Genomic DNA, 27,725 nt, shown 5'->3' with positions numbered 1-27,725 from the left:
AAAAAAAACGCTCTGCATACATTGATCTAGTTTGAAAATTGCAAACCGATTTCACACTGATTAAGGTGTAAATTACTGACATTTTCAGTGCTCCTCCATCCCTCTTACGTCCATTTTCATTCTAATCAATATAAATCAGAATCAAGTCAATAAAGGGACATAACATAATCTCACCCGAGTCCTGAATGTCTGCCTCAATGTAAAAAAACAAACTAACAAAAAACATAAGTTAACAGTTAATTTTTTCACCTAAATATATATGTTTTTACTTTAAAGAACTTTAAACAATAAATTGTCAAATCTGTAGAAAACATAGGAATTTGTGGACAACAGACTATTTTTATAGTCTTTAACACTGTGAACCAAAGATATTTTTCGTTCATTAATTATGAGCCCTCTAGAGCAGGGGTCTGGAGTCCATGGGCCCCCACGTGGGTGCCTGGAACATAAATGATCATTAAAGGAAGCTCCTGAATAAAATAATTTAAAACCACAAATCCAGGGGTTGCAGAGGTTCTGATACCTGGAAGCTCATATGGAAACATCAAAAAAATGTCAGAATTTGATTTAAATTAATATTTTTTCAAAATTAAGGATCCCAGCTCTAGAGGTTTTAGTGACAGATGTAAATGGCGAAGAAAAATAATATCCATTTACAAAATCGTAACAAAGTCTTTATGGATTTTAATCTGTCCCGCCAGGTCGTTTTTATTTCAATCAATAAGCACACTTATTAAACCTCGGACTGGAGTTCACCACTGTATTTCACACTGCACTTCAAACCGAGGAGTGGATGTAGCTTTTCAAAACGAATTAAATATTGTTATACAGAGCTGGTCATTTTAGATTTTGCTTACACAGTACCCAAGGGAATAATTAATGTAAATGTCAGATTAAATTAGTTACTTTAATGAGCACGGTCCTATTAAACCTGTGAAACCAAGTATTATACCCGTTAAAGAACCAAATTCAATATTTCTGTTTATTCTCCCATAATGATTAATATTCAGGTGTATTCTGTTTGAGCATTGTTTTTCTGCTCATGTACATAAGTCACTAAACAGGACAGCTGATGCAAAAGTATTTAGCTAAATGTTATGAATGTGGAAAGTAATGTGTATTTTTACAGTTTAAAAATAAAGAAATCAACTCTGGATGAACAATGAAAACCTTTTCTCTGTGGTTATACTAATATTTGAATGCATTTTTCTTCTGTTTGGCTTTAACAATAACATTGTGTGTGTCACATGGGAATGACTTTAGTTGAGCAAAGTGTGCTTTTCATGTAAATAAACACAATATAATGACATTTGGTGACAAACAATCGAAAGCTTAACCTGATAACCAGATTGCTGAATGGAAGCTGGCCCGTTGACGGTTAACTCCTGCTGGTACACCGCACCGGTTTTCCAGTAACAGCTGGCACGTGTACTGTCCTTGCTAAGCCCCCACTGGGGACAGACCTCCGTACTGGTAAAGTCCAGTGGTTACTGTGGCGACCGTGTAGGAGCACGTGCCCATTGTTGTGGTCTCTCCGCCCAGGTCAGCTGGAGGCCTCCGAGACATGCTGCCTTTAAAGTGAGGTCTCGACCCTTTCACCTCGCAGATACTGCAACAAACTGAGAGGGAGAGAGGGGAGAGAAAGAGGGAAAATAAGGATTCTGTTATTGTTCTGAAAAACATCTACTGTGATGATCAAACTTTAAGTAAATATCTGCCATAAATTAAAGGATAATCCTGATTTTTCTCTTCTATAACCTGGTGACCTAATACATCCAGGAGGTTACAAAGGAATTTCGTTAAAGGTATTTTAGATCTGCAGGTCATTTAAAATAAAAACACACTTCCAAATCTTCATAAACTCCACAATAAAATATACAAACTCAATTTAATCTATCTAATGATTATTTTATATTTGTATTCACTAATATTAATACAAATGTCTGCTATTTTTTAACAAGGTGTTGCATTTTTGCTGTTATTTGGACTCAACTGCAATTGCATATTATTTTGTATACAATTGTATGTGCTATTGGCTCCCTCTTCTGGTTAATTGCCATTTTATTTAGAAGAAAGAATATTCAGTATTATACTGGTGATAATTCCTCTTATTGGACATTAATACAAATGAGACCTTGAATCAGGGCAACAGCTCTCTGGCAAACACAGCCCAGACTCCATGTAATGCACCCAATACAAGACAGATTTCTGGTGAATACATAATATCATACTGTAGAATAACAAATTACTTAAACCATTATGATTTAAACAAATAACAAAAGAACGCACATAACATGTTATATATAACCTATTATAGGCTAACAAATAGTATATTTTTTATTTTATTTTTTTTAATACATCGGTATTAAATATCTATTATGTCGTTCATTCCAAGCATAACGTGTATCCGCATTTTTACTTTAAAACGAAAAAAGCAAATCTGTAATACTGCCATTTAATTTAACGCCTTCCAGTGTCATTGTATTTGCCAGACAATTGTAAAATGTGTATATATAGATATAGAAAGATAGATAGGCTTATTTAAAAAAAAAACTCTTGCTTAACGAGATGTATAAGTAAATACAAGATAAGCTTCCACGAAATAAATAAAAATAAAGAACAATTCCGCTGATCTATAAACGTGTCTAAGACATTGAAATCAATACGCTGTCCATGGTTAAGTATGACAATTATGTTTACACGCAAACACTGCCAATTAAAATCTGCGTGTCTTTTTAACAAACGAAGCGTGTTCAACAGGACCTCAATTTATTTCCATACAGTCCACAGTAAATGTGCAATATTCACAACGACATTTAAACAGAAGGATTAAACACTTTGATTTGAAGTCTATTCATGATCACTCTTTTCGATTACATTTTTTCTGCAACTGGTAACAACTCCGTTTTAAAGGCAATCGCGGAATCAAAGGGACACAGGTAACCTACGACAGCTGAGTGCTGAAATAACTGCTTTCGGTGCAGTTAGTACAGTAGTAGGCAAAATATCTTCTGTCTCTAGACTTAGTCGAAATGTGTAGGCTATAACTGAAAAAAACGAAAACGAAATGAAAGTACAGCAACACCAAATAGCAGTAGTTTAGTAAAGGCGATGTGCGCGTATTTGCAGCTGCATCTTGCTAAACCAGGTCCCGGCACGCAGCGTCACAGCGGCTGGGAGGAGCGGCCTCTACCTGCGCCAGTGCCTGTGCGGGGTCTCAGCCGTGCAGGCCAGTGCACAGTAACTCTGAAGTGTTTTACATTACTTTCTGTCTTACAATAGACAAAGCTCAAGTTTATTGGAGGGAGCAGGCTGGCAGTGCTGTGCAGTCAGTGGGCAGAGTCTTTCTGACAGGCCTAACCTGCTAAGCTGCGGCCCCGCTGCGCACAGCGGGACTGGGACGCTCAGTGCCATCTGTCAGATCTGCCCCATATAAGCACCCCGTGTAACCCACCTCCAGAGCAAGCGAATTCCCAATCATTTGCCTGCCATATAACTCATTTACTTCGAGTAAACGGTTAGTAATTTTGCTTAAATATCGAATCACTATCTGCTTGCTGTCTTTAATAATAACAAATATAGAGAGATTTTCTTATTCTGTAGTTTTTGCATGCGCGTTCATATGAAGTCAACACGTTACACTACACACAGGCAACCAGCGCTCTGGCGTCACTAATTGTAAAAAGGTAAATTGGTGACAATGTTAACAGAATGAATGACCGAATTATTATTTTTACATCACTATATTTTATAAGATGGAATTGTTTTTAGACGATATAAAGGATAAATGCTAGTCGGCAGATAATATATGCTATAACTTTTTATAACTTATTTAAATAATAATTGTTTAAGAATAACAATTTAATTGAACACAAATATGTTCAAATGGAAAACACTGTCAAAATCCATATCAATGTATTGTCTAATGCCACATTTGCAACTTTTAAACTGTGCAAAATGCTTTGAATATCAAATATGCATAAGCACAGCTGAACAAACCGCGCATGCTAATCTCAAATGGCGGAGTAACAGAACCAAATGCACTCGTATTTACATAACCAGAGGGATGCGAAGTACTGCCTGCGCGTCTCCAGGTAAACTCATTTCAGTGCCGGGTAGCTGCTACGCAAATACAGCGTCATGATCTCCTTCTTGCGTTCAGCTGTGCTGCAAGAATGCTAAAGAAAATCATTAACCTTATGCTGCATAGATTTAGTTCAGTGTAAAATATTTATGTCAGTTATCTTTTGATTTCAGCGCTGCCTGGGGGTTGGGGGAGCTGGATCATGGATTTTGCAAGTGTGGTAGGATGGTAAAAATATGTGATGGATATACAAGTCTGTGACTTAAATCAGCCTGGAGTTGTTCTCCTTCAGCCATCTCTGTACTGCAGCTGTAGTTTTTCTTCCCAAGAAAAATAAGATGCAACTTGTCAGTTGGAGGCAATTTTCAAAGGCCCACTGTACAATAGCCCTGCCATCTGAATTATGAAGAAGTTTGGGCAGACTGGCCTCCTGGAGAGATTAATTGTACTGTATGTCTTCAAGGGCTCAGTGGATAAAGAATTCGGCTGAAGGGAGGAGAGAGGAGGGTAAACACAGCGAAACGCTATTTAAATGTTATTGAAGACAAAGCCCCGAGACCTCTGGGGTTCAGCTTGCCTGGAAACAAACGGAAACAACGTGAACAGACCTGACATTTTGATTTCTCTGAGTCCAACAAAGCCAGAGCAGCTGAGAGACAAAATAAAACTCAATGTGGAAACATGCTCTTTGGCAGTAGAAACAGGTTTCCCCTTCTTAGGCAATTTTACCTTTTGATCACTGGAGGGAACAAAGTATATACAGAGAGCAGGGAACCAAAAGGTCACAAAGATCATCTCAAATGCCTCCTTCAATGTTTGCTTCTACAGTAGGTTGGGCTTTCCTAATTCGTAGTTATGTACTTACTTGCATACTTACTTATTTCTTTTACTATTTAGATGATTTAGGACTCTTTATTATTTTTAAATCCTTCTTTTGGTTTATTTATTAAGTAATTGATGACTTCTCAGTGTAAGTTTGGCAGTCCTGCTACCAATAAAACTCAGCCAGGTTGGTGGGTCACAAACCATGTCTGTAAATGTTTCTTTCAATATTTTATCTAATCAAGTAATTTCATAATTAAGACTGTGAAGAGAAAAAAACAGCTGAAAGGACACTATACAAATCACTGGGCAGGAAACTAATGGGATTTTCAATGCACCCAGTACTGCAATTTATAATTTATATGTAATATCGGAGTATCTTTCTGGCTCTCCTGTGGCCTTTTAGGATGCCCTGGTTGGAATGCAGTGCAATGTGTACTGTGTCAAGGGCAACTGATTTTAGTGAAGAGTTTTATTGTATAAGGCAAAATATTACTACAAGCCTGTTATGAGCTGGGCTGTTCTTTTAATCAGTCAATTAATTTAATACCAATCCACCCTGCACACAGCTATAGGAACCTTTCCAAATTGCCAATCTGTCTGCTACATTGCTGCATTTCATTTACGGAGCCAATGAAACAGTCCACTGACATGCCAAGCTCCCCTCACCGTCAGGCAATATTTATTTGCAGTCCACTTTATTGGGCACATAATTTCTCTGCATCCTTGGTGTCAGCTGACACAGTGAGCGGATAGGGGTGGCATGCGATTAACTTTTACAGGTTTGCATATATCACAGTGGCAATTTGTAGTGATTTAAATCTGCATCTATGCACCATGCAAATGAAGACAAAGCAATTTAGAGCGTATAAAAGCCACTGACCTTTCTGATGCACATTTTGTTTGGGTGATCCCAGCGATCAATACAAACCACATCATATCAAGAGTTTTATAGCTGTAATTTCATTATGTGGTGACGATAAAAGTGGCTTTTTGTTTTCCCCACTAATTCCACAGCCTTTTATTTCAACCAAACCTTGGAACAACAATGACATATACGTACATAAACTGACTTTAAATAATGCCCCATTAAAAAAAGCTATATCTTTTTTAATCTCTTCACAGTTATAACCTTTTAACTGATGGCAGAATAAAATAATACCACTACTACTACTACTAATTATTCTTATTAGTTACAAAAATGTTTATTATGTACAAAAAGTACAAAATCAACTGAACTTCAATGGTGTCATAACCACTTTAGCAATTTTGCTCTAGTAACACTTATGTATGGGATCTGACAACTGCCAAACAAAGCAAAACTTCTGGATAAACATGCACAATTTAATTTTTAACATAATACACTTAAATCACACTGTAAACAAAGTTAGCAAATCAAAACATTTCTTTTTGCATTTTGCCCAGAACCATTTTACATAAATAATAATAATAATAATAATAATAATAATAATAATAATAATGGCTCTCATGTACAGAAGAAAAAACATGATGCAACATTCCTTACCTTTAAACAGAAAGTGTCCCAAGTGAAACCTAATCAGTTTTTCATTAAATGCCTTCAAGTTACCCTAAGGGAAACTACTCCTTTCCTCCCAGCATGCCGTCTTCTCCGGTCCCTTCATTGGTTTGATAAATGACTGAGTTATACACCTGTTTAACCATCTGGAAACACAATTGTTCAATATAGCCAATTATCAGATGGTTTGGAGGAAAAGCGGCATCAAAGGTTGGGCATTAGAATAAGTGACCTTTTAAAAACAAGTTTATGGCGACAAGGCACCGGGGAAAGGCACGACAAAATCTCCTTATAAAGCCCTGTGCCGGGCTCTGCTGCAGGATGATTAAATTTAAGTATTGCCCAGCTAAGAATAAGGAGCGTGTCTAGTCAGGTATGCCGGCTGCCCACTTAGGGGAAATCTTTCCTGTCATATTGAGAATCGTTCAAGTTGAAATATTGTGTCAAGGAGGTTATTCATTAATGTGGACCTGAAGGACGCTGGGACAGTGTGTTTGGTCTTGAAATCTATGAGACCCTATAGGACAAATAACTGTTACAGAATAACACACCTGAAATGTATATTGTCAGCTTACAAGAGGCGCAAAATCATTTTCAATACTTTAATTTATACTCATCGTTAAGGATTTGGTTTTGTTACCTGGTACATGTTTTTATCAAAAAATAAGTTTTTTCAACCTGTTAAGAAATTGTTGGCGGTTATGAATTTATTAAGTGTGTTTTGCTACCACTAGTGTGCTACTATTATAAATTTCCTTTTATTGAGACTTCTCTCCCATTTATTTCCAAGTATTATTTACGGTTAATAAGAAAAAAAAGACTCGGTGAGTGAGACGGACACAGCTAGGTTGAATGATAACTGCCAATTACAAATCATGACTTATTTTTCTTAAAACCCCCGTCTACTTAATTATTTCACTTGATTTTGAAGCATAAAATTTGTACTCCACCTGTTTTCCAAAGCAAAGTACACTCCTGTGAAAGGGTGTGCTGATGATAAAGTGCCAGGGTATCACGCTGTAAATGTCAAAGGCTATTTTCCTTATTCTCTCTTGCAACATGTTGAGTCTTGTTCCTGAAATATCAATGCTTTGTTACTGACACTCTCTCCATTCTGACTGGCTGCTAAAATCCATGACTGCTGATGTCAAACATACTGGAAACTGGACCAAATTCTCTGGAACTAGAAGACACGGCTTTAAAATTGCGCTTTGTACAGATGTGCTGTTTTTGTTTTACCTACATGTGCCTACTATATACTGTAGTCTTTATAGCAAAGTATTATAAAAATAGCAGGTCAGTAGATTTGAATTATGAAATCAATTCTCAAGTGATCAAAATGTCATCACTTTCCCCTGCCTTAAATTATCTTCAATAAGAGTTTGCTTGTGCAGCTCTGAGATATGAATTATGTATTTATTGCCACTCCATTTATAAATGAAGAAATAAAACTGACCCAGAAAAACTGTTGGGAGCTTCCACATGAGCAGAATTTACACTTTATAATTTTGAGGATATTATATGCCATACTCCTCTTCATACAAAACAAATATTTGGATTTTATCAGGTCTGGGTTACAGGTAAAATGGCAAATTTAGTTACATTAACATCAATGGAGACAAAGATGCTAACTTGACCAATCATTTGACACCCAGAAATGCCCAGAAATGATTTATATATAGTGATCCATTTGAAATTCCAGAATCCTCTTTGTATTCCGGCAGTGCATTAATATGTGAAATGATATTTGGTGGAGAGGACTTTGCTCTTTTGCAACTCTGATAGGCTTTCTTATCATTGCCAATGAGTCCAGCTGGTGTTGTCTCACCAATTCACTTTTTGCTCCCTGTGAAAGTGGGCCTACTGTATCTCAAGGCCTTGTTTCAAGTGAAGAGGACCTCCACTTCACACACAGCTGCTTTTTTCCCCCCAATTTTGCTTTACTTTCCCACTGCAATTGACTTTAAATATTTCGGATTGAAACAGATAGCCATTTTGATTGGTTTAATTCTGTATTTATTTACCATTTGGAATCTCTAGTGTTGAGACTAATTTGCAACTAAAGCTTAAAGGAAGATGTGTATCTTAATTTAAGATCTCTCCAGTTTTCCAAATACTGTTTTCTACTCATTCAGCAGACGTAAACAGCAATGCATTTATGTATGTATGTATATTACGGTATGCTATATCTATATACACAAATTCTTACAGTACCATACAAAGGGCAGTGGCCAATAAAAAAACAAGGCCCAATATTGTAATATAATGCTGTAAATACTGCGCTTTGTAATAAATGAGAACAAAACCAATAATACAAGAAATAGTGATGCGTCACAATTTGAGCCACTTTCATGATTGTGTAGATAGAATATGGGATGACCTGAACCCTGCACAGCTCGATCACAACGTGTACAAGAACTTGTTTTCTGGTGCACCATTCAGCAGCAAATACTGCAACTGGTTACATATACTGTAAAAGCAGACAGAAACCGTGACCCTGGAGACTCCACAGTGCCGTTTGTACAGGTTTTGTGATTGATAGCGTGTCTCAATATTAGCTGAGTGAGCAACACATGCAACGTTCACTCTCCAACATTGTGTCTGATCTGGCCACCGCCCAGATCCAGCCAACAGACACTGAGGAGAACTTGATGTACCAGAGTCAAGGCACTGAAGCACAGCAATTGTCCCTCAAAAAGGATAATCTGAGGGAGACACACGAAATACAAGGCCTCATGAAACAGCTGCACAAGGTGATAGGTCAGATGACAACAGTAAACTCTGCAGAATTCAAAGTAAAAACATTGGTGAACAACAGGTGGGGAAAAAATGAACAAGAACATTCTCTAATCTAATCTCAAATAGATGCAATAGTGCATGTCCAGCTAAAAGTTTCACTCTTTCCTAATTGCAAAGTGTGAGTGTGTACATGTAATACATCAAGTCCTTCATTCATTTGTTGCATTTGCACGTCTCTAGCATGGCTTCAATTCAAAATCCAAATTCAAAAATGCCCTTTCCGCCAATGTATTTTACAAACTATGCAATTCAGAACACAACTGTAAAATGTAAAGGGAAATGCATATTATATTATAGCAATTTCATATATTTCAAAACAATGGGATCAATAACTGATCCACACAAGAGTAAAGTGATTTTAAAAGAATGGCAGCTACCTCTGACTGCAGTGTAGTGTTTTATTTTTTTCCTTTACCTTTTTCATACGATATTGATCACAAATAATTAAACATTTATTGCGGTGCAGATTTCATTCCTACCAGGGACCCAAGCACTTCCTCAAAAGGTTGAACATGTCAGCTTTGAAACTGTCTGTAAAACGCATCCACACACACGCTTCATATACCCTGATTTAAAAAAATATATATACAAAATCATAAAAAACTGCCATTCTCCTTTCCTGACTGATACAAAAACCTGGAGGCTAAGCTGACTGTTCACAAAACACCGCTTTCATTGTTTGTTCACTTTTCATTAAAGTTTAAATATTGATTAATATTTTACAGTCCTCACTGTAGCAAGTCGGTCTAACATTACAGATGCCCAGAGTATTGCAGCAGCAGCTGCAGTTCAGTAACATATCTTGCAGCTAAAAATACGGGGAAGGCAAACACATTGAGATAAGGCCCAGAAAAGTGTGAAGTTTCCCTAGAAAACATTAACATGGCGATTCAGAGTATTCCAAGCGGGGAAAAGGTGTGTGTGTGAGGTTGACTTTAAAGAGCTGATGGCAGGGTTATAAAAAAATATCCAATACATCACCATGTTTTACTTTTCAGTCTTGATATATGTAAGCCTACCTTCATTAAAAAAATCGTGCAATTCAAATTGAAAAAGATGGCAGTCTGTGACTATCAGTAGAGTCTTTTTCTTTATCAACCAATTTTTCTTTAATAACCTGCTTTTTCTTTTCCTTTTTCCCATTCCAAACAAAGTATTTTACACAAAAACGTGGAGGGTTTAAACATGCCAAGTGAGGCATGCTCAGCAATCACAGACATGTTTAATACCAACTCAACCACACTACAAGTCTCATCAGGATTGATGTTTAGACAGAGGACTTCAGGTAGGAATAGTGAACCTAATTTATTAAAAAGCTATTAGCTTCAGTCGACTACAATTATTCTCAATGCCAATCATCTAAAACAAAATCCTTTCTTGTTTCACATACATCTCCAGTGCCTCAACGCAGCACAAGACTGGCGGATGAACTCACTCCCATCTGCTGAATCTGGGACAGAAGCAAGCAATGTTCAGGTGAGGATGGAATCACCCCTAAACACCTTCAACAGTCCAGTTCAGAGATATTGTGTCGGTCGAACAAATTAAAGGGAGTGTGCAGGGAGAACTAGGAAAAATCCTGTCAGAAAGGATGTCTTTGGCCCAGTGAACTGCTCATATTCTAGTCACCACACCTGAAACTAACAAAACACCAACACCTCAATTCCTTAATAATTTTCCTCTGGGTTACAGGTGGATTAAGTGGTATTCCTGTCCACAGTAAATATATAGTATCCTCAAGCTTTGAACCTGTACAATGTAAGTGGAAATGCGTTTCCCATTTTGTTTTTAAAGTTACTCTTTGTCTTAACTAAATTTTTGTTGTAGCAAAGTATTTTTTAATATGAGGAACGAGGTGAGGGGGGAAAAAAAACAACGCAATGGCTACCGCCTGAATAAAATGTTCACATTGAAAACAGAAGGCTTGTGAAGTGTTTATTTCTGCTGCCAGATGGTGCCATGTATCAGTCAGATAATAATCAAATCTTAAGCCATATGTAAAACAAAGCGCTGTCTAGTTGAATTAGATTCCCTCCATCCTCTCATTCTAATACAAGAAATGCAGAACCTGAATGATACCAACTGTGGATATATATTTTTTTTTTATGAAGGCCCGGTTTGAGAGGCTTTGAGAGGAAACAATTGGATGAAATGGATATCTATGAATTATAACATTATGTATTTGTGTGTGTATATGTGTTAAACCACCTGGATATAAATTTAATGCAATTGAGTATCTTCCCTCACCTATAAAAATCAGCCATGTATCCTTGCAGCATGTTTTAAGCCTCTATTCAACTTAATTTATTTCTCCAAGCTTCAATTCCAGCTCTACAGAAAAAAAAACACAAATATAAATATTATTGTTATACTGTCCATTTAATTTAGTGCTCTGTATGTATTATCTGAGAACATAATCCTTACATCCATGGGGCCTTTATTATGAACTTTACTACGTTGTTACTTCAGTATGAAACACAAATACAGTTTAAACCGTACAGGCATTCACACTTTATAATATCCTGCAGAATAAACAAATACATTAATTAACTCAGTTTAAATTGGAATCTGAACCTTTGAGAGGCACTGAGAGGTATTATCCTTTCGTACCACAACAAGCTTCCCTTATGTACTCATACACATTTATATCGAATATAGTGTGCTATATAGAAGATCTCTTTAAATCTATGAGAGCCGAGTGATTTTGTTTTTACAGGGTACAGTTTGCATGACTTTTACACCACTGGTCAGTGCAAAGGAGTGCTTGTATATTATTGAATGATGATTTCAAAGCAAACACTTCATATATATTCCAACAGCCTCTGATTCTTTTGAGTGAACTAAAGTAAGGCTTCTCTCTAGAAAAGCCATTTCTCTTTGCATTTATTAATTGCCACTTATTTAGCAGCATTTAAAGTAAAATTATTTTATCCCACAATTTAATGTCACCTTAAAAAAGACACTGCATATATATATATATATACATATATAACCATATGTTAACACAATTTATAATAACAATAGTTTTTTTAAATTCCGCATGTTTTTTGTGACATCACTCAATAAAACACTTCCTGAATGCAGTTTCTTGGCAGTGTAGCATAAAAACGTTTTTCAAATGCAAATGTTCTTATATTTATAGTGCCAAACAATACATGATGTATATATATTTTAGAATGATGATATAACGTAGTTTATGGAAATAAAGTTCAATTTTTTGTATATACTACAGTTTTGGGCATTTACTTTTTTTTTTTTTTAAGAATCTTGCAAGCTGCTTCCTCTATAATTCTCATTTGAATAAATATGGAAGGTGCATTCACCAGCACTGAGATGGAAAATAATTGAGGACCGAGGTGATTGATTGGGGGACCCTATTCCAATAGCAATCTGGGTAACCTTGCCCTCTGCAGGGATAAACTAATTAGCCTCTGCCTCATAATGACCCCATCTGACCTCTGGCAAGAATGGAATGAAATTGAAAGATGACCACAACCGTATCCTCACTGGCCTTCTGTTAACCCTTTTCAACGGCCATGAAGGGGTCAGCGCTGTAACCCCCTGGAACAATGACCACAACTGAGCCACGCGCCAAGGATTAATACCGTGAAGGAGTCGATATATGCAAATAAATAAATAAATAAATAACAAATGAAGGGGAGCAGGAACTTTGGCCTTGGTCCCTCGATGGAGTCTCTTTATGATATGTATTAATGTAAGGGGCCTGTTCTATGTTTACAGGCCTTAGATATATATTTAGAAACGACAAACAAACAATATTTAGACATTTAAGAGAAGTAAACTAATACTAGGCTACGCAAGAGAATCACAAACGAAAAGAGGTTTTGGAATGAATACGTGTTAAAAAGAATAAAAATGCAGGGTTTTGTTTCTAATAAATAAAAAAATAACACTAAAGGGACACAAAACATTAATTGGCACGAACGCACACTTAGCAGAGAAAAACAGATGCTATTTTAACACACAGAATTACCTTCGAAGCATGGATTTAAGTCTATAACATCACTCTTTCTGACAAATCCAATAAATTATATGATTTTTTTTAAATGCCTTTGCTTCCTTCCCCAAACTCTAAGAGCCAAGATTTCTCATCCCAGGCTGAACCACAGTGTTGCTTTGTCATTCAAGAAGCACTGGCTGCAGCAGCGTCTGTTACAAACGTTCTGCTAGAGTCGGCATGTACCAGCCGATCGCTCACAAGTGATGCTGTGGTCAGAAGATGCTCTCGGAGTGTCATCTGATTTCTGTCTAAAATAATCAATAGATGATTTTTACTAGTATGTGGAAACCCCCCCCACACAAAAAAAAGAACATGGTCATCTTTTGTGACTGTGTATAAAATTGTTTCTGTATGATGTGGCGTGGAAATAGAATAAGTCTCAGACCTGCACACCTACTTGTTGTTTAAATGAAGGCCTATCTGTGTTTATTTCTATTACAGAACGATTTAGGGTTGGCTGCTGTCGGCCTGGCACCGATGTAGCTTCACTAATCTCTATAATATATATTAGGATGCCCGAGTCATCGAAGAGAAAGAACCAAAGGTCCCGTTTCTGTACTGGCCCAGGAAAGCACAATCATGCTTTTAATGTATTACACATTTTAAGGAAATAGTACTCTGTCCCTGACTAGCCTGGCTCTATTTAATGGACTCAAGACAGTAACCTAACAAAGATTGACATTTTGTCACAATTTTTTAACATGTAAAGCTTCAGAAACTACAGAAACAGGCCTAACTGAAATTGTTTTGTTTTGGCCGTTTGATTTTTCTCTCTCTCTTAATTTGAAGGGGTAACCAATTATAAATAAATTCACATGTATATCTAAAAACACAAAGGCAAAATATGCAGCTCTGGAGACCACTACAAATGTTTCTTAAATCAGCATCTCTAGCATGTATGGCAGCCATTCCATTCCATTCCATTCATATTTTTATTTGGAATTTGGGAGAAATGTTGTCAGTAGTTTATAGAATAAAACAAATGTTCATTTTACCCAAACACATACCTATAAATAGTAAAACCAGAGAAACTGTTTTTCTGTTTTTCAGTGTGTGTGTATATATATATATACACACACACACACACACACACACACACACATATAAATGACTGCTTGCTTGGGTCTGCTAACAATACAACACTTGCTGAAGTAAGAAAACATGCAGTTTCTGTGGATTTCTTAAGTGGATTAAAGTGATAACAAAATTGCTTTCCTATAAACAATGTAAACTGACACCACTGAACACTTGGCAAGCACTGTATCAATATCCCAATTAGGATTTTAGAACATGTGTGTTAATTTTGTCCCCATCAAAATGAGTAAATATACATTTTTGATTTTAGCAGTACATACTTTAATTAGCTATTGTCAATCCTAGGCTGTAATTCACTTCTATGCATTACAGTGACAGAGAATGTTAAGAGTTTTACAAGCAACAGTAGTAAGATCAGGAAGAAAATATTTTCATGTTTAAAAACTATTTAAGACATCCTGCAACACTTTCTGCATGAGATTTTGTTTACAGTCGGAAAAGTAGCTGTAAAATTAAGCTTTGTCGAAGATGAAAAGTCTGCACAATTTGTTTTATACCGAGATGTAACCAGCCAGACACAGGAAGGAAGACGCGGCACTAAGTACCAGCCCTGTCTACACAGAAAACACTGTCAGTCAACACTTAACTGAATTAAAGGGCCAGTTTTGCATCCTACTTGCACAAAAGTTGTCCGAACTCTCTGCATTTTCAGAAACACAATCACACACAGGTGGACTCTCCAACCTCAGACACTTATTAGCACAGAAAACCTTTAGATTGCATGAGAAGAATGTAAAAATAAATAAATAGACAAATTACCTCTTGCAACTAGTTGTTTTTTTTTACAGAAGAGGGCAACAACTGAAGTGGAGCAGTCTGTAAGTCCGTACTGAAATTGTTGCTTAGCCAGGGTGTCCAGTTGATGCCTCTGTTTCTGTAGGGATGCTACCCTCCCGTGCTGTCCCTTGGACTGGCCCTAAATTGGATTGAGAAGGCGGGGGAGGGAGGTTGAATGACCGCAGCCCATAGATCAAGCGTGCTCTCTCTCTCTCGCTCTCTGTCTCTCTCTCTCCACCCCCTCCCTCCCCCTTTTTCTTTTTGCAGTACGTTAATATTAATACAGACTCATTAATCTGGCGAAGACATATGCTGCCTTAGATGATAGTCCACAGAAACTGCTTTGCGTTTGGTGTGTGTGCCGCTTTCGGTGCCTCACTCTGTCTCGCAATACTATAGCCAGGGATTAATGCTGGAGAGAGGGAGAGAGGGAGAGAGAGAGAGAGCGAGAGAGAGAAAAATAAAAATCTGGTCATTGGAATAATCACTGCAGTCCAGCTCTCACCCCACACCTCTCTCTTTCTTTCTCTCTCTCTCTCTCTCTCTCTCCCTCCCCACACGAAGCCCCAGCTGATTCAGGCTGTATCCATCCATACATAAATCATTCCCTTATTCCATTGGCTACATGCTACATGGCAAGTATTGATTTTTTCCCCTTCCTCCTTCTTATTGCTAGGGAACCCATGGTTTTAGCAAGACTGGAAGCGAAATACACACACCCAGACATAAAGGGATTGAAAAGATTCTGTACACCGGAGCAGGATTTGAAGGACACAGCCACAGCTCGGATTTATGAAACCACACAACTCCCGAGCCCCTGCCATGACCACAGTTAACCCCACCCTCGGAGCAGCGGAGGAAATCAAAACTGCGCCAAAGTGCCGATGGCTGGAGACCCAAAGTCAACCAGGCAGTGGAAAAACGATCTGATGTCGGCAAGGATCTAAACAGGACCCCAGAGAGCGAGGAATCAAATCACTGCTTGCTTAAGCTAGTATAATATAAAGTAGCACCAACAAGGCTTCACACAGGAGAGAAGCCACACGATGCCAACGAAGAACCCCTTGCATTCACTTCCATATGGAGTCATCTTTCGAACCGTGTCAGCATCCTCCCAAACTCAGATACAAGACAGTAATTCTGCTCCCCTGAGTAAACATTTGATCCAACCCATCCAACACGTTTCAGTGCAAAATTGTCTTATGTCATTTGAATTTATAATTAACAGAAAAAGCATCAGGGTTTTTCATATGTATATATATTTATAAGCAGCAACAGCCTTAGTTGATCCACTGCTGGATGAAGACCTCTCCAAGATGTTTCCACCTGTTTAACGTACAGCATCTCTTTTCCACGTCACGCCAGCAGAGCATCCAATTTCCTCTTCCCATCTTCAATGAGGTGGTCTTCTTGATTTTTATATATATATCATTTTGTTTCATATATCAGCTACTATAAAAAGTATTATCTCGATAGACAAATACCAGAAGACAGCCATCCTAAAAGTGCATAAAATAAACATCGTAAATTTGCAGGCCGGTTTCACAAATACAGATTGCAGCCAATGTTGCCGCCGAACCGGCTTTCTAGATAAATGATCACCAGTTACACCTTGATGAGACAAAAAAAAAAAAAAGATCAGATCATAAGGAAGGTTTACGAGCAAAAGGAGACCAATTGGCCGGTATCACTCTTCTAGCTATTAGTAGCCTATTGATCTAAATTCCTCATCGTGCCAGTTCTTGAGAGGCCCCAGTGACTCAGCATCTACAACACAAATGGCTGTTTTTAAGTCACCCATTCACTCACAATGTAGGCAAAACCTCTTTGGTCAGACCCAATCCCTGAAACTCAGTAAGATAAGTCAACTGGGAACCCTGACTGTACAGAGCAAAATACAAATTTGCAGAACCTCAACCCATTTTCTAAAACACTAAGCGTGTATTACTATTAATCATGAGCCCTCTGGGTAATAGCAGGCAGTAGAACATTGTGGATTTTAGTATTTTCATTGTAAAAATGTCCAACATGGCCATCAAGTTTAGATTCAACAGGAATTTATATCTATCCAGGAGCTTTTTTTCCCAGAAGGAAATCTTTTATCGACCCTTCAACGTCCATAGGATGTTGTTGGAGAATAAACTCTGATTGTCAAACGACACTGTGGCTGACTGTATATGCATACTTTTTGTGGATTTTCTTGAGAAGGGGCTTCCACCTTGGCCTGTAAGCATTGACGCCCTGCTTGTTTATATACAGGTAACCCGTTCTCCCAGGACTCAGGTTCTTCCACATAATCCTGGAGGTCAAAGTAGTGCCGTTTCTGGGTCAGACAAATAGCTGTGTGCTTACTGTTAATTAGCTCATCCCACTGGATTCTGGGATTTGGGAGATTAAGGTTACGATTGCTGATGATTATTGTTCTTCTATTGATTTTTGCTTGTCCCTGTGTATTTCCTATGTCAGTCTACATGCCCAGTCTGTTTACATTTGTGTGTGAGTCTCAGATGACTACATCCATCCGTCTGTGTGTAGTAGATTGGGCTCCACAAGGCCTGTTTTTCTCCCTCTGTTGTAACATGTGAGGCAGTGAGTAAAACAGAGTATAAAGACTGTGAGCTGAAGTTGTTACTTTAAAATACACTAATTGCCAGGGCTCTCAACTTCTGACCAGTCCTAAGTGGGACACTGCTGTTGTACCCTTGAGAAGAAAAAAAAAAACTAAAAAAACAGCTGTATGAAAGGGTAATTGTATGTAAAAATACTGATATATGTTAACAATCCTAAATCGCCTGGATAAGGGTATTTTTTGAAGAAATATAACAATAAAATAATAATATTAAGGGCATGATTCCAAGAATAAGAGAATTACATCAGCTGGTGTTCGTCCTGTAAGATTCTTTGTATTCTGTGTCCAGGTTCTTTGTATTGTGTTATTGCTCCACTGTTCCTGCCTTTAAAGTGTAATCAAGTAATTAAAGCATCCGCATTCGTTATCTAACCAGGCGACGCCTGTTAGCAGCAAAGGAAGTTGAAGCATTTTTATGGCACAGCTTTAACAAAGGCTTGAGGTGCAGCTGGTAAAACTGCGCCAGTGGGGGGAAAAGGACAAACTTTTGTTAAGATGACCTTCTAATCTCCCACAATGCACTGCACTCCTCCAGTGACCCAGGCGCTCAGATGCTCCGGCAATGCGGTTTGAAAAGCAGTGGGACACATCCACCAGCCACGGAACAAAAGAAGCTTAAATCGTAGGGATCACAGAGGCACCATGGGAAGCCACAGATGTGCAAGAGTTGCGCAAATCTGACTGATCAAAAATGAACAAGATCAAGACCAGGCCACCACCAACAGCAGCAGGAAAAGGCTGTGTAGCCCAGACAGAGCCCAGAAAGCCAACTTCTCCTTAGTCTGTATGTCTGAAAAAGCAAAGATGCATTTATATAGTGAAGTTCTTGACTGAGGTCTTTACAGGTGTCAAAGCATATGTGACTAATAAGAGCTTGGAGTTTACCAAGAAGTCTACCAAGTTTACTAGATCTATAAAATGAATGCCACTGTGCCAGTCTGTGCCAATCAAAGTTTCAGGTACAACTGTGGCAGCTTTTTGTGGCACAATGTAGCAGTAAAGAGACATGTCCTTGTCAATTATTAATCTGAATTCTGCTCATACTTGTTTCCAGCATCAAATACTGAAAGAGGTGCCAGGAGTAACCACAGCCAGAAACAGTATGTATGGGCCCATATTACTCAATAGACACTCCCAGTTTTTGTATAGGGAGCACAACTAACACAAAGTGGGCATATTAGTCCTTTCCAAAATGAAACAATCTTGTGGGTATTTATTGAAGAAAAACCAAACATTTAATTTGATTAATTTCTTTTTCACCTTTCTCTGTGTTTAAGATGATAGCCACCACAGGGCTCCAACTCCACTTCACCTGCCAATTATAATTCTTATCAACGTCTCCACGCAGATGTGGCAAAGCCGGGAAACAAGCGACATATCGGCAACAAGAAGGAAACCAGATGAATTTGTTTTCCACAAGTGGGCAGCATTTGAAAATGTAAAAAAAAAAAGGGCAAAAAAAGTGAAACAGACTGAGGAAATACGGCCCGTGTGGCTCACGACACGCGACAGGCAGATTAAACAGCTTTTTCTCCTGACAAGCACATTAGACCACCTCACTGCGTCTCTTCATCGTCCAGCCCACAAACACAATGGCGGGGAGGGAGGCCTGTCTGTTGTTTTGCTCGAACGGCCTACAAAAGAGAGGGGACGTGAACTTTGCCATCTGCCGTGGAGCCGAAGGGTTCTGCTCCCAATTCAAGCTGAAACCTATTAATGGAAACGATGGGCTAAGTCACCGAAATTAGACCAGACCCCCACAGACTAATCTGTAGGAGCCAGCCAATTCTTTCTTATTTTCTTATGTTTGATTAGTGCGGCAGTAATTAGAGAAATTACTGTCTGGCTAAGATTAGGCAACATATGTAGCAGGCTTCTCTCCTTGGAGGCCATCCATACATCCCTCATATAGTGGAATAAAATATATGAATGCTGTATATTCTTGCTCAATGTGGCGAAGACAATCTATTGTTTTATTTTTTTCATTTCCAGTTTTATTATTTATAGTGTCATTTCAAAGCATTTGAAATACAGCCAATTTAATCTGAAACTCAAATATTCTCCATTCACTTCCCGTTTAAAAAGAAAAGACAGGTCCACAAAACGCCTCCGGGGAATCCCAGCAGCTGTGTGTTGATCATGTTATGCTACAGGATCCATTAGTAGACCATGTGTGCCTGCTGCACCTCTGTATTATAAGGATACAATCTGTAAATCAAAATTACAGTAATGGAACCTGTAACATTGTCCACAAGTCCTCTCTGGGACCTAGAAGCTCATCAGTCAACAGCTAATTGACCCAGGAATATCATTCAGCTGTTTCTTCGAGGTTCGCAGCTTCAAGCACAAAGCTAAGTAGCTCCACATCACAAGTCTCACTGTAAAGCTTAGTCTTGTTTTTCTACTTTCAACTCTGTGATCCCAGGCTGCTATTTTTTGAGGGCCTGTTCTGCAAAGTCAGTACAAGATTCATATACAATTACTTACATTGTACAGTTTTAACTCAGCAATTACTTTTGTAAACATTTATTATATATTTCAAGTTTTTACTTTTAATGTAGAGGTGATATTCAAAATGTCAAATGTCTCCTTTTTGAGGTTGAAGCAGGCCATTATTGCAACTGTCAAACTTCTCACGTGGGAAGAGTTTTAGTTTCATTAACTTGTCTTTTGTGACGCTAGTTATTCCAGTCACTATTATCAAGGCAGCAAGAGTTTTTAAGATCAGGCTTTTCTGGAATTGTAAGCCTTAAACTTTAGGTATACCAGAAGAATTTTAAGCTCTCCTTCAAAGATACTATGTGGTGATCACAATTCCCCAGCAATCCTCTCCCTGCTGTCTTCCATACTCTCGTCTCGGTTCTTCCGAAAGCAGTAGATCAATGCAAGCAACTCCTCTTTTGGGGGCCTTGAGAAATCGGGTTAGAAAAAGCCGAAAACCAGAGAAAAAAAAAAAAAAAAGAATGCATACATGTCCAGGGCCACAACATAGCCTCAACAAAATGTTTCCCCCAGAACAATTAGTACCCTACACAAGTCCCATAATGTGTCACAAGACAAAATAGGGGCAGGCATTGAAACAGGAAGGATCCCCTTAGAGTCTCAGTTGCCAATTGCTAAAGCAATGTTGTGTAGCACACAGCAGGATTGCAGGGGCTTACTATACACTGGCACCACCGCTCCATTATTCTGCATTTTGAAGGGAACAAAGGGATTTTAATGAACAGCATGGAAGAAAGACTGGACTAAGCCGAACCCTTCTTCTGCATTGTTGAAGGAGCCATCCACGACTACTTTATTCACTCATTTACCGCTCCTCGAGTTGCATGCAAACAGAAACTGTAGTTTTTCAGGGCAGTGTGACTGAAGGCAACTAGCTCTCCATCCATTTGATTCATTATTTGTTTATTTTATTTCAACAGGCATACGTTTGAGCCATGTCTCTAATGCTCATATGAAGTTTACTGAAGTCACAGTCCTCAGTGTGAGGTTCTCTCCTCCTGTGTGTTTTAAAGGCTTCAGGAGTGTGGAATGGTCAGTCGCCATGGGCTTTGGTTGCAGGCCTTTAGACAGCTCTTCATGACCCACCAGCTGTGCGGCAAAGCATCTGCATTGAACTCCCCAGCTTCATCGTCCCCAGTGGGAGGGTCAAAGAGTGATGTAACAGCAACACACCCAACACTCCCTCTTACGAGGGCTGCCCAACTCTGATGGCGGCCACTGGCTGGGAGATGCCTGGTGGTACATGCGAAGAGCTCAACCAACGTGCCGCCCCAGGGATTACGTCACATTACACAACCAGAACCTGCCATTGCCAAATAGGTGACCGGAGATAGAAATGCTTTGCAAGTGAGTAAGTGCAAGACCTTGAAACCAAGACAACCGCACACAATGAACTGTGAGGGTCATGGGCACCCCCCGGCCATCACTGCATACTGTCCACAAGTCTGATAGTGCAGGTTTAGCAATGAACAGGCGCTGCACTGTGTGAATGAGGAGACAAGAGTGGGGAGTTTGTCTTGTCCAGTAGTAATCTACTAATCTAAACCCAAAGAGCATAACTGGCCAAATCACAAATCAGTGGTGTATAGAGACAACAGCCCTCTACTACCTTACCGATAGTGATGCTGTAAAGGGTATAGAGATGGAGATCCAGGGATGGAGCAAGCAGGGTGAAGACAGATCACCCTCCATCTGCCTGGGATTTAACGTGATCATAAACAGAGGCCTTGTGCTTCCCCTCTGCGTCTTTTAAAAAGTGCTCAGGACTGAGGAGGAAGTTCCTGGACTAGCCGTCGATATTTGGGACACTGGCGAAATTGTGCTCTTCCTTTGTCGTGTAATTATTCTTTTTTCCAGGGGCATCAGTTACCTCCACTTCAGTTGTCCGAGATGCATCGGAACAGGCCAAAAAATAAAGGGGGTCACAGACAGTGACATCATATTGAGACATAATCTGAAAATGCCAGTAATCCTGAAGGAAAAGCTTTGTAAAGACGACAAGGCATCTGCTTACAGTACTCTGCTCGGGATGTAAGTAACTGAAAAGCACTCTTCAGCAATAAGGAAATCACAGCATAATAATATATGTAGAGAGGCCCCCCACCCCCATCTCCACTACTGCACCCCCCTGCCTCTTAAGATACTACAGTAAGAAAATGTGGCATGTTTTTACAATCAGCCTGCTGCTTGGACAAAGAGGGACAATACTTCTGAGTCCCCGCATAAAACTGAATATATTTTACAATCTTAAGGTCAAAGGTGCAGGTCAAAGGGGAAACACCCAGGGTTAATTTGAAGGGACCAATTGCTCAAGGGAAATGGAGGCAATGCAGTCATTTGAAAAGCAAACCGATCTATACCATCCCCTAGATCTATCTATATCAGTCCATCTCTCCTCTAGATGCACACACACATTCAGGGAACAGTCATTAGATTTCATTAAAATAAAATTACATATGAACCTAGAAAGAACCCTGTGATTGCACATGTTCTCACATACCTATCAAATATTTATTCTGTTAATCAAATTTAAAAATAGTAAAATTTTCTAGTGGATTCGCACAAGTCCTCTATTCAAGAGGGAGAAAATATTGACCTTGGTGCATTTAATATAAATAGTATTAATTGTTTTGTTTGTTTTTTGTTTGAGGACAAATAATGTACATTTGTATGGTCCGTTGAATTCTGTACATTTACAGTGCATGCCATTATGTTTCCTGCACATTATGCACCTTCATCGACAGAGTCTGGAATTTGCATTCAAGCTATTCCAGAGAGAACAGCTTCTCAAAACACAGTTAAGTACAAACCGTGTGAAACTGTGGTGGACAGGAACAAACACTGCTCTGGAAGCAGGGAATCCATGTGCACTGAAACCTGTGATATACTGATAAACTTGCCCTGCCTTGCTCCCAATTGTACAGCCCCAAGCAAGCCATTCACAAGCTGCTTCTGCTGGAATATGCAGTGGGGAAAAAAGGAAAGAAAGACTCCTTTAAAACACTCAGGAGAAACTGAATCAAGAATAAGCAGGCAATCTAAATTAAGTTTGAGTTCAAAATGTACACTACATTTATACATTTTGAATAAATAGGCTATATAAAAACTACAGTCAAAGAAACACATCTGAAACGAAGTTTCAAGCGAGCCTTTGTAGCCGATTAGCACTTATTCGTTGCTGTCATTATTATTATTATTATTTATTTCTTGGCAGACGCCCTTATCCAGGGCAACTTACAACATAAGTGCATTAATATCTAAAGGGCTACAGTGAAGACACCAAGGAACAGTTTATTATACCGCATAGCAAGAATAATGGTCAGGATGCATTTGATGACCTAAACTGCGGTGCCTCTGCAATAAACATTGACCTTATCGTCTTTATGAAAACCCTCCCTTGCCTGCTGAGGGGAAAAAAAAAAAAAAAAAAAAAAACACACACACACAAAACAAACTCCTCTATTTTACAACAGGACTTCTGTTTATCCGTCTGTTGCTTTTTGTCTATTTTAATTATGGCTTAGAAATAAGTTTCTCCGTTTTATTTTGATCTCTTATAAGTCTAGAATTTAGACACGAAGGACAATTGGCAGGAAAGCCATTTAATATTTCCTCCACTCACTGTTTGACCCAGCCATCAGAAAGGAATTGCAATGCATAATTTAAACTTCTCATATTATTCTTAATTTTAAATTGAATAGAATGGTTTATTTTGCACAGGTTGTGTTTTGTAAAATGACATTTTCTTGCACAAACAAATCTGGTACAATTGCCAATAAAGGTTCCAAACCATGTAAAGTTGGCATATCAATTTCAGTTAAATGCAAACCCTCAATTTGGGGTTATAAAAAATACAAAATATTAGGATTAATTATTAGGCATGATGATATTTTAACAAATTACATACATTAATATAAATTCCAAGAAAACTAAAATAATTGAATATTTACAGCAACATGTTCGAATAATATTAAGAAAAAAATATATATATTTTGGCAACCTTCGGACAATCAGCTAAGCTAGAGCTTTCGATGGATTACAGAAACTTTGGCATGGAGAAGCCAGCAATCTTTAAGCATCTGCACAGTATTTTCCACAAGACAAGCAACTCTGTTTTCAGATAAACAAAGAAAGCACTGATTTTGTTTGCATATTAAACTTGGATGCCATTTGGAATCTACTTTTGCAGTTAGTAAAACAGAATTGATGGAGAGGAGTCGAAACAGAGACCAGGAAAACCTAATTCACAAAAGTCCCCGTATTCTGGCATCGCATATAAAGCAGCACAAAAGGGTATACAGCACTTAAAATATTACAATTTAAGTACATTCACTATACTGTATAGCACGCTGGAAATAAATTTGCATTTATAAACTGTACAAATATGGATTGTGTGTAAAACTGCAATTCACAGAATGACAGGGATGCACATGTAAAAATCATAATAATCTTCAACTCATGAATACACTGTACACCACATATAGTTTGTAAAGTACTTCTGCACATCTGTGCATTGAAATGTCAGCGCTGGGTGTGACTTGCTTGTGTATTAACCTAAAGGCGCCATCTGCTGGGCCCAAACTGTTACTGAATTAATAGTTACATTAAATCAGTGGTACTGGAGGACCGGTTACCCTGCTGGTTTTTGTTCCAACTGAGCTCTCAATTACTTAATTGAACCCTTAATTGAACTAATTTCCTAAATCAGAGCCTTTTAATTATTTTTAACAATAGGGGGTTTAAGTTGAGTATAGAATTGTATATGGAAAATCTTATTAAGGATCCAACTTATTATCAGTTACACAATTTAAACATTCAAATGTAATCAAACTTCCATTAAGGGTTCAATTAAGTAATTGAGCGCTATGATGCATCAAAAAACAGCAGGGCAGGTTTTCCTCCAGGACCAGGCTTGAAAACCACTGCCTTACCACAGAAGATACAAAGAAAGGCAGTTAATTGAATAATGAATCTGCACTCACATTTTGCCAACCATTCATGCATTTCATTGACCTTTGAATATATTTTTAGTTTTATTAAATTACGGAGGCAATACAAACTGAATTCAGTCAGGATCTGAACTGGCCTCAACATTGTCAGTCATCTTATGTTTCACAGTACCTCAGGTGCATACAAAGAGATTGAATTGTTCTGGTGCACAGCTGACTTCTCAAGTGAATGGCATCTTCTCTTGGTGAGCTCAGTGACACCCTCCCAGGCCACTTCCAGCACTACGAAATCACAGACGAGCTTCTGCAAAACAAAGTGTACCTTTAAAACCGTCCTGACCTGTCAGAGAGCCAGTAAATGAACTGGATGTGAAACAAAGCAGGGGGAAGCAATTATCTCATTATTAGGATTGAGTTTTCTCCAGGGGTTCAATGCAGTTGATTACGGACCATAGTTAAAGAACAGGTGCTTCAATTTGTCCTGATTGCACAGTGTGTGAGGAGGTGGTGAACATTTCCAGAATTTCAGATTAAAACAAATTACTGCAAACTTCTACAAACTCCAGATCAAAGTGAGATTAAGCAATATTTGTGGTGCACAAAAATCGTAAGAAATCCATTCCCGTGAAACTTTGACATTCTTTTAAAGGCACACTTTCACTAAGCATCTTCTATGTGACAAATGTAATGTTATATTGTGTGACACCTAGGGACAGAAGGTTTTAATCTTATTAGGCTATTTGTACCACATAATTTAGCCGGGTAAAAATTACTTTGGAAACTCCATTCACAACTAGTAAGATTTCTAAACTGATCATGTATGAATTTATAACAATATATCTGCAAATAGGCAGTTGGTTCTCTCGAAAGCCGTTTCTTTTTCATTGTCTTTCTACCTGTAGTTTGGTCCGCGCAAGTCTTTACCTTGCCATTCGGGTGTAAAGGACAAGATTGCACATCTTTGCCCTGTCCTTTCTTGCACCGTGTGAGTCCCAGCATTACTTCCAGGATGTAGTTCACTCCCGAGACCACCTGTGGAGAAAGGTAGGCTAATATGATTTCAACAGATTTAAATTATGTAGTAGCTTAATTCAGTGGTTTTCAACCCTAGTCCGGCCTACCCTGCTGGTTTTTGTTCCAGCTGAGCTCCCAATTACTTAACTGAACCTTTAATGTAACTAATAATTTCATTAATTAGAGCCTTAAAATGATTTTTAACAGTAGAGGGTTAAGTATACATGTGTATAAGGAACTTATTAAGAGACCAACTTTGTATTAGTTACACAAAAAGTAAAATCAACACACATTTACTTCAGTTAAGTAATCAAGAGCTCAGGCTAGGAAAGGGGTCCTGCAGGAGGAGGGTTGGGAACCAGTGGCTTAATGGCTGTGCATTGTGCGTCATGCAAGATTTACCCACGATTTATTGAGTTTCTAGTACACAACTAGTGACATAAGATACACTGGGTCTGTATTTTAGCAGTATGTCCTTACTTCTACTCAATTCGTCAATCAGTTACTCATTTTCATCCCTAAACATGTCTAAAGTTTTACCATGAGAAAGAATAGACGCCCCGCCCCCCAAATAAATACCTGTGTTTGAGACGACAGTACCGCGATCATTTTGTAGGCGAAGGCTTCGTCGTTTGATTGATTATTATACTCCTCGACGGCGAAGAGAGCCGCCTTTTTCACATCGCTTCTGTCTGGAGAAACATATCTAGGACTTCCCGTCATCACTTGCATGCAGACCAAAGGGTAAAGTGCGGCAAAGCACAGCAAGGACACAGCCGGCCGCATCGACGCCATGTTCACCAGCGAGGAGAGCGCAACACACCCGTCCCCCGACCGCGTTAATGTCCATCAAAAATAGACACCTTGCGTATTGTATGGGGGGGGGGAGGGGATTGTTTGTCTGTCTGTCTGTCTGTCTGTTTTTCTGTCGGTCGCTTGTGTGTTGGCGCAGTTCGTGTTGGATGTTTGTTGTTGTCAGTTAACGGGGAATTACTGTTGTGGTTTCCGGGGTCGAGGGTTAACTTTGCGCGGGAACAGGGCGGCGCTGTGATTGGAGGAGCCGGTCACGAGGTGCGAGACTATATATATAGGGCTGTCCCGACACTGTCACAAGTATTTGAGAACCCTTGTGGTGGTTGATTTCGGTGTTTGCTGTTAAAATGAGGTTGCGTTGCAATAAACACTGTTTTAGTCCCTGAGTTGCCCTCATTTGATTTGATTTGTTTTGTTTGGTTGTGTAAGTATTTCATGGTCAACATATTAAAAAGAAATGACCTATCATTAATATTTTTTCAGGCACTGTAGATACAATTACAATGTTATCTACGGTTAATGGAACTTTGAAACTTGGGCAATGAAAGAAACGTGTACAAGTCAGATAAAAGTGAGGACAACAAATCGGCTACATAAAATGAAAAGTTGAGAAATATTTGACAAAAAGCTGTTATATTGATGTACTTTAAAAAATTGATAACAGTTGAGATACAGGATAGAAA

The 27,725-nt window shown here is 38.6% G+C and overlaps 1 protein-coding gene across 2 annotated transcripts; it reads right to left on the bottom strand.

Moving 5' to 3' along the window:
• Nucleotides 1-664: 664 nt before the first annotated feature.
• LOC136719186 (cystatin) lies at nt 665-27,201 on the bottom strand. Of its 2 annotated transcripts, XM_066697037.1 has the most exons (5): nt 26,809-27,201; nt 26,140-26,247; nt 25,388-25,519; nt 15,118-15,274; nt 665-1,619 (listed from the first exon to the last, which is right to left on the bottom strand). In XM_066697037.1, the coding sequence occupies exons 1-5, from the start codon at nt 27,022-27,024 to the stop codon at nt 1,441-1,443; spliced, it is 792 nt and encodes a 263-aa protein (XP_066553134.1). In that variant the 5' UTR covers nt 27,025-27,201; the 3' UTR covers nt 665-1,440. The 2 variants fall into 2 exon arrangements, with proteins under 2 accessions (XP_066553134.1, XP_066553135.1); XM_066697038.1 differs by lacking the exon at nt 15,118-15,274 and having other exon boundaries at nt 26,809-27,196.
• Between the last annotated feature and the right edge of the window lie 524 nt (nt 27,202-27,725).

This window comes from Amia ocellicauda, chromosome 23, assembly GCF_036373705.1.
Source record: "Amia ocellicauda isolate fAmiCal2 chromosome 23, fAmiCal2.hap1, whole genome shotgun sequence".
In the NCBI taxonomy this organism is placed as follows: domain Eukaryota; kingdom Metazoa; phylum Chordata; class Actinopteri; order Amiiformes; family Amiidae; genus Amia; species Amia ocellicauda.
Note: the sequence above shows the minus strand (reverse complement) of the source record. Positions and strands in the feature narration are given on the sequence as shown.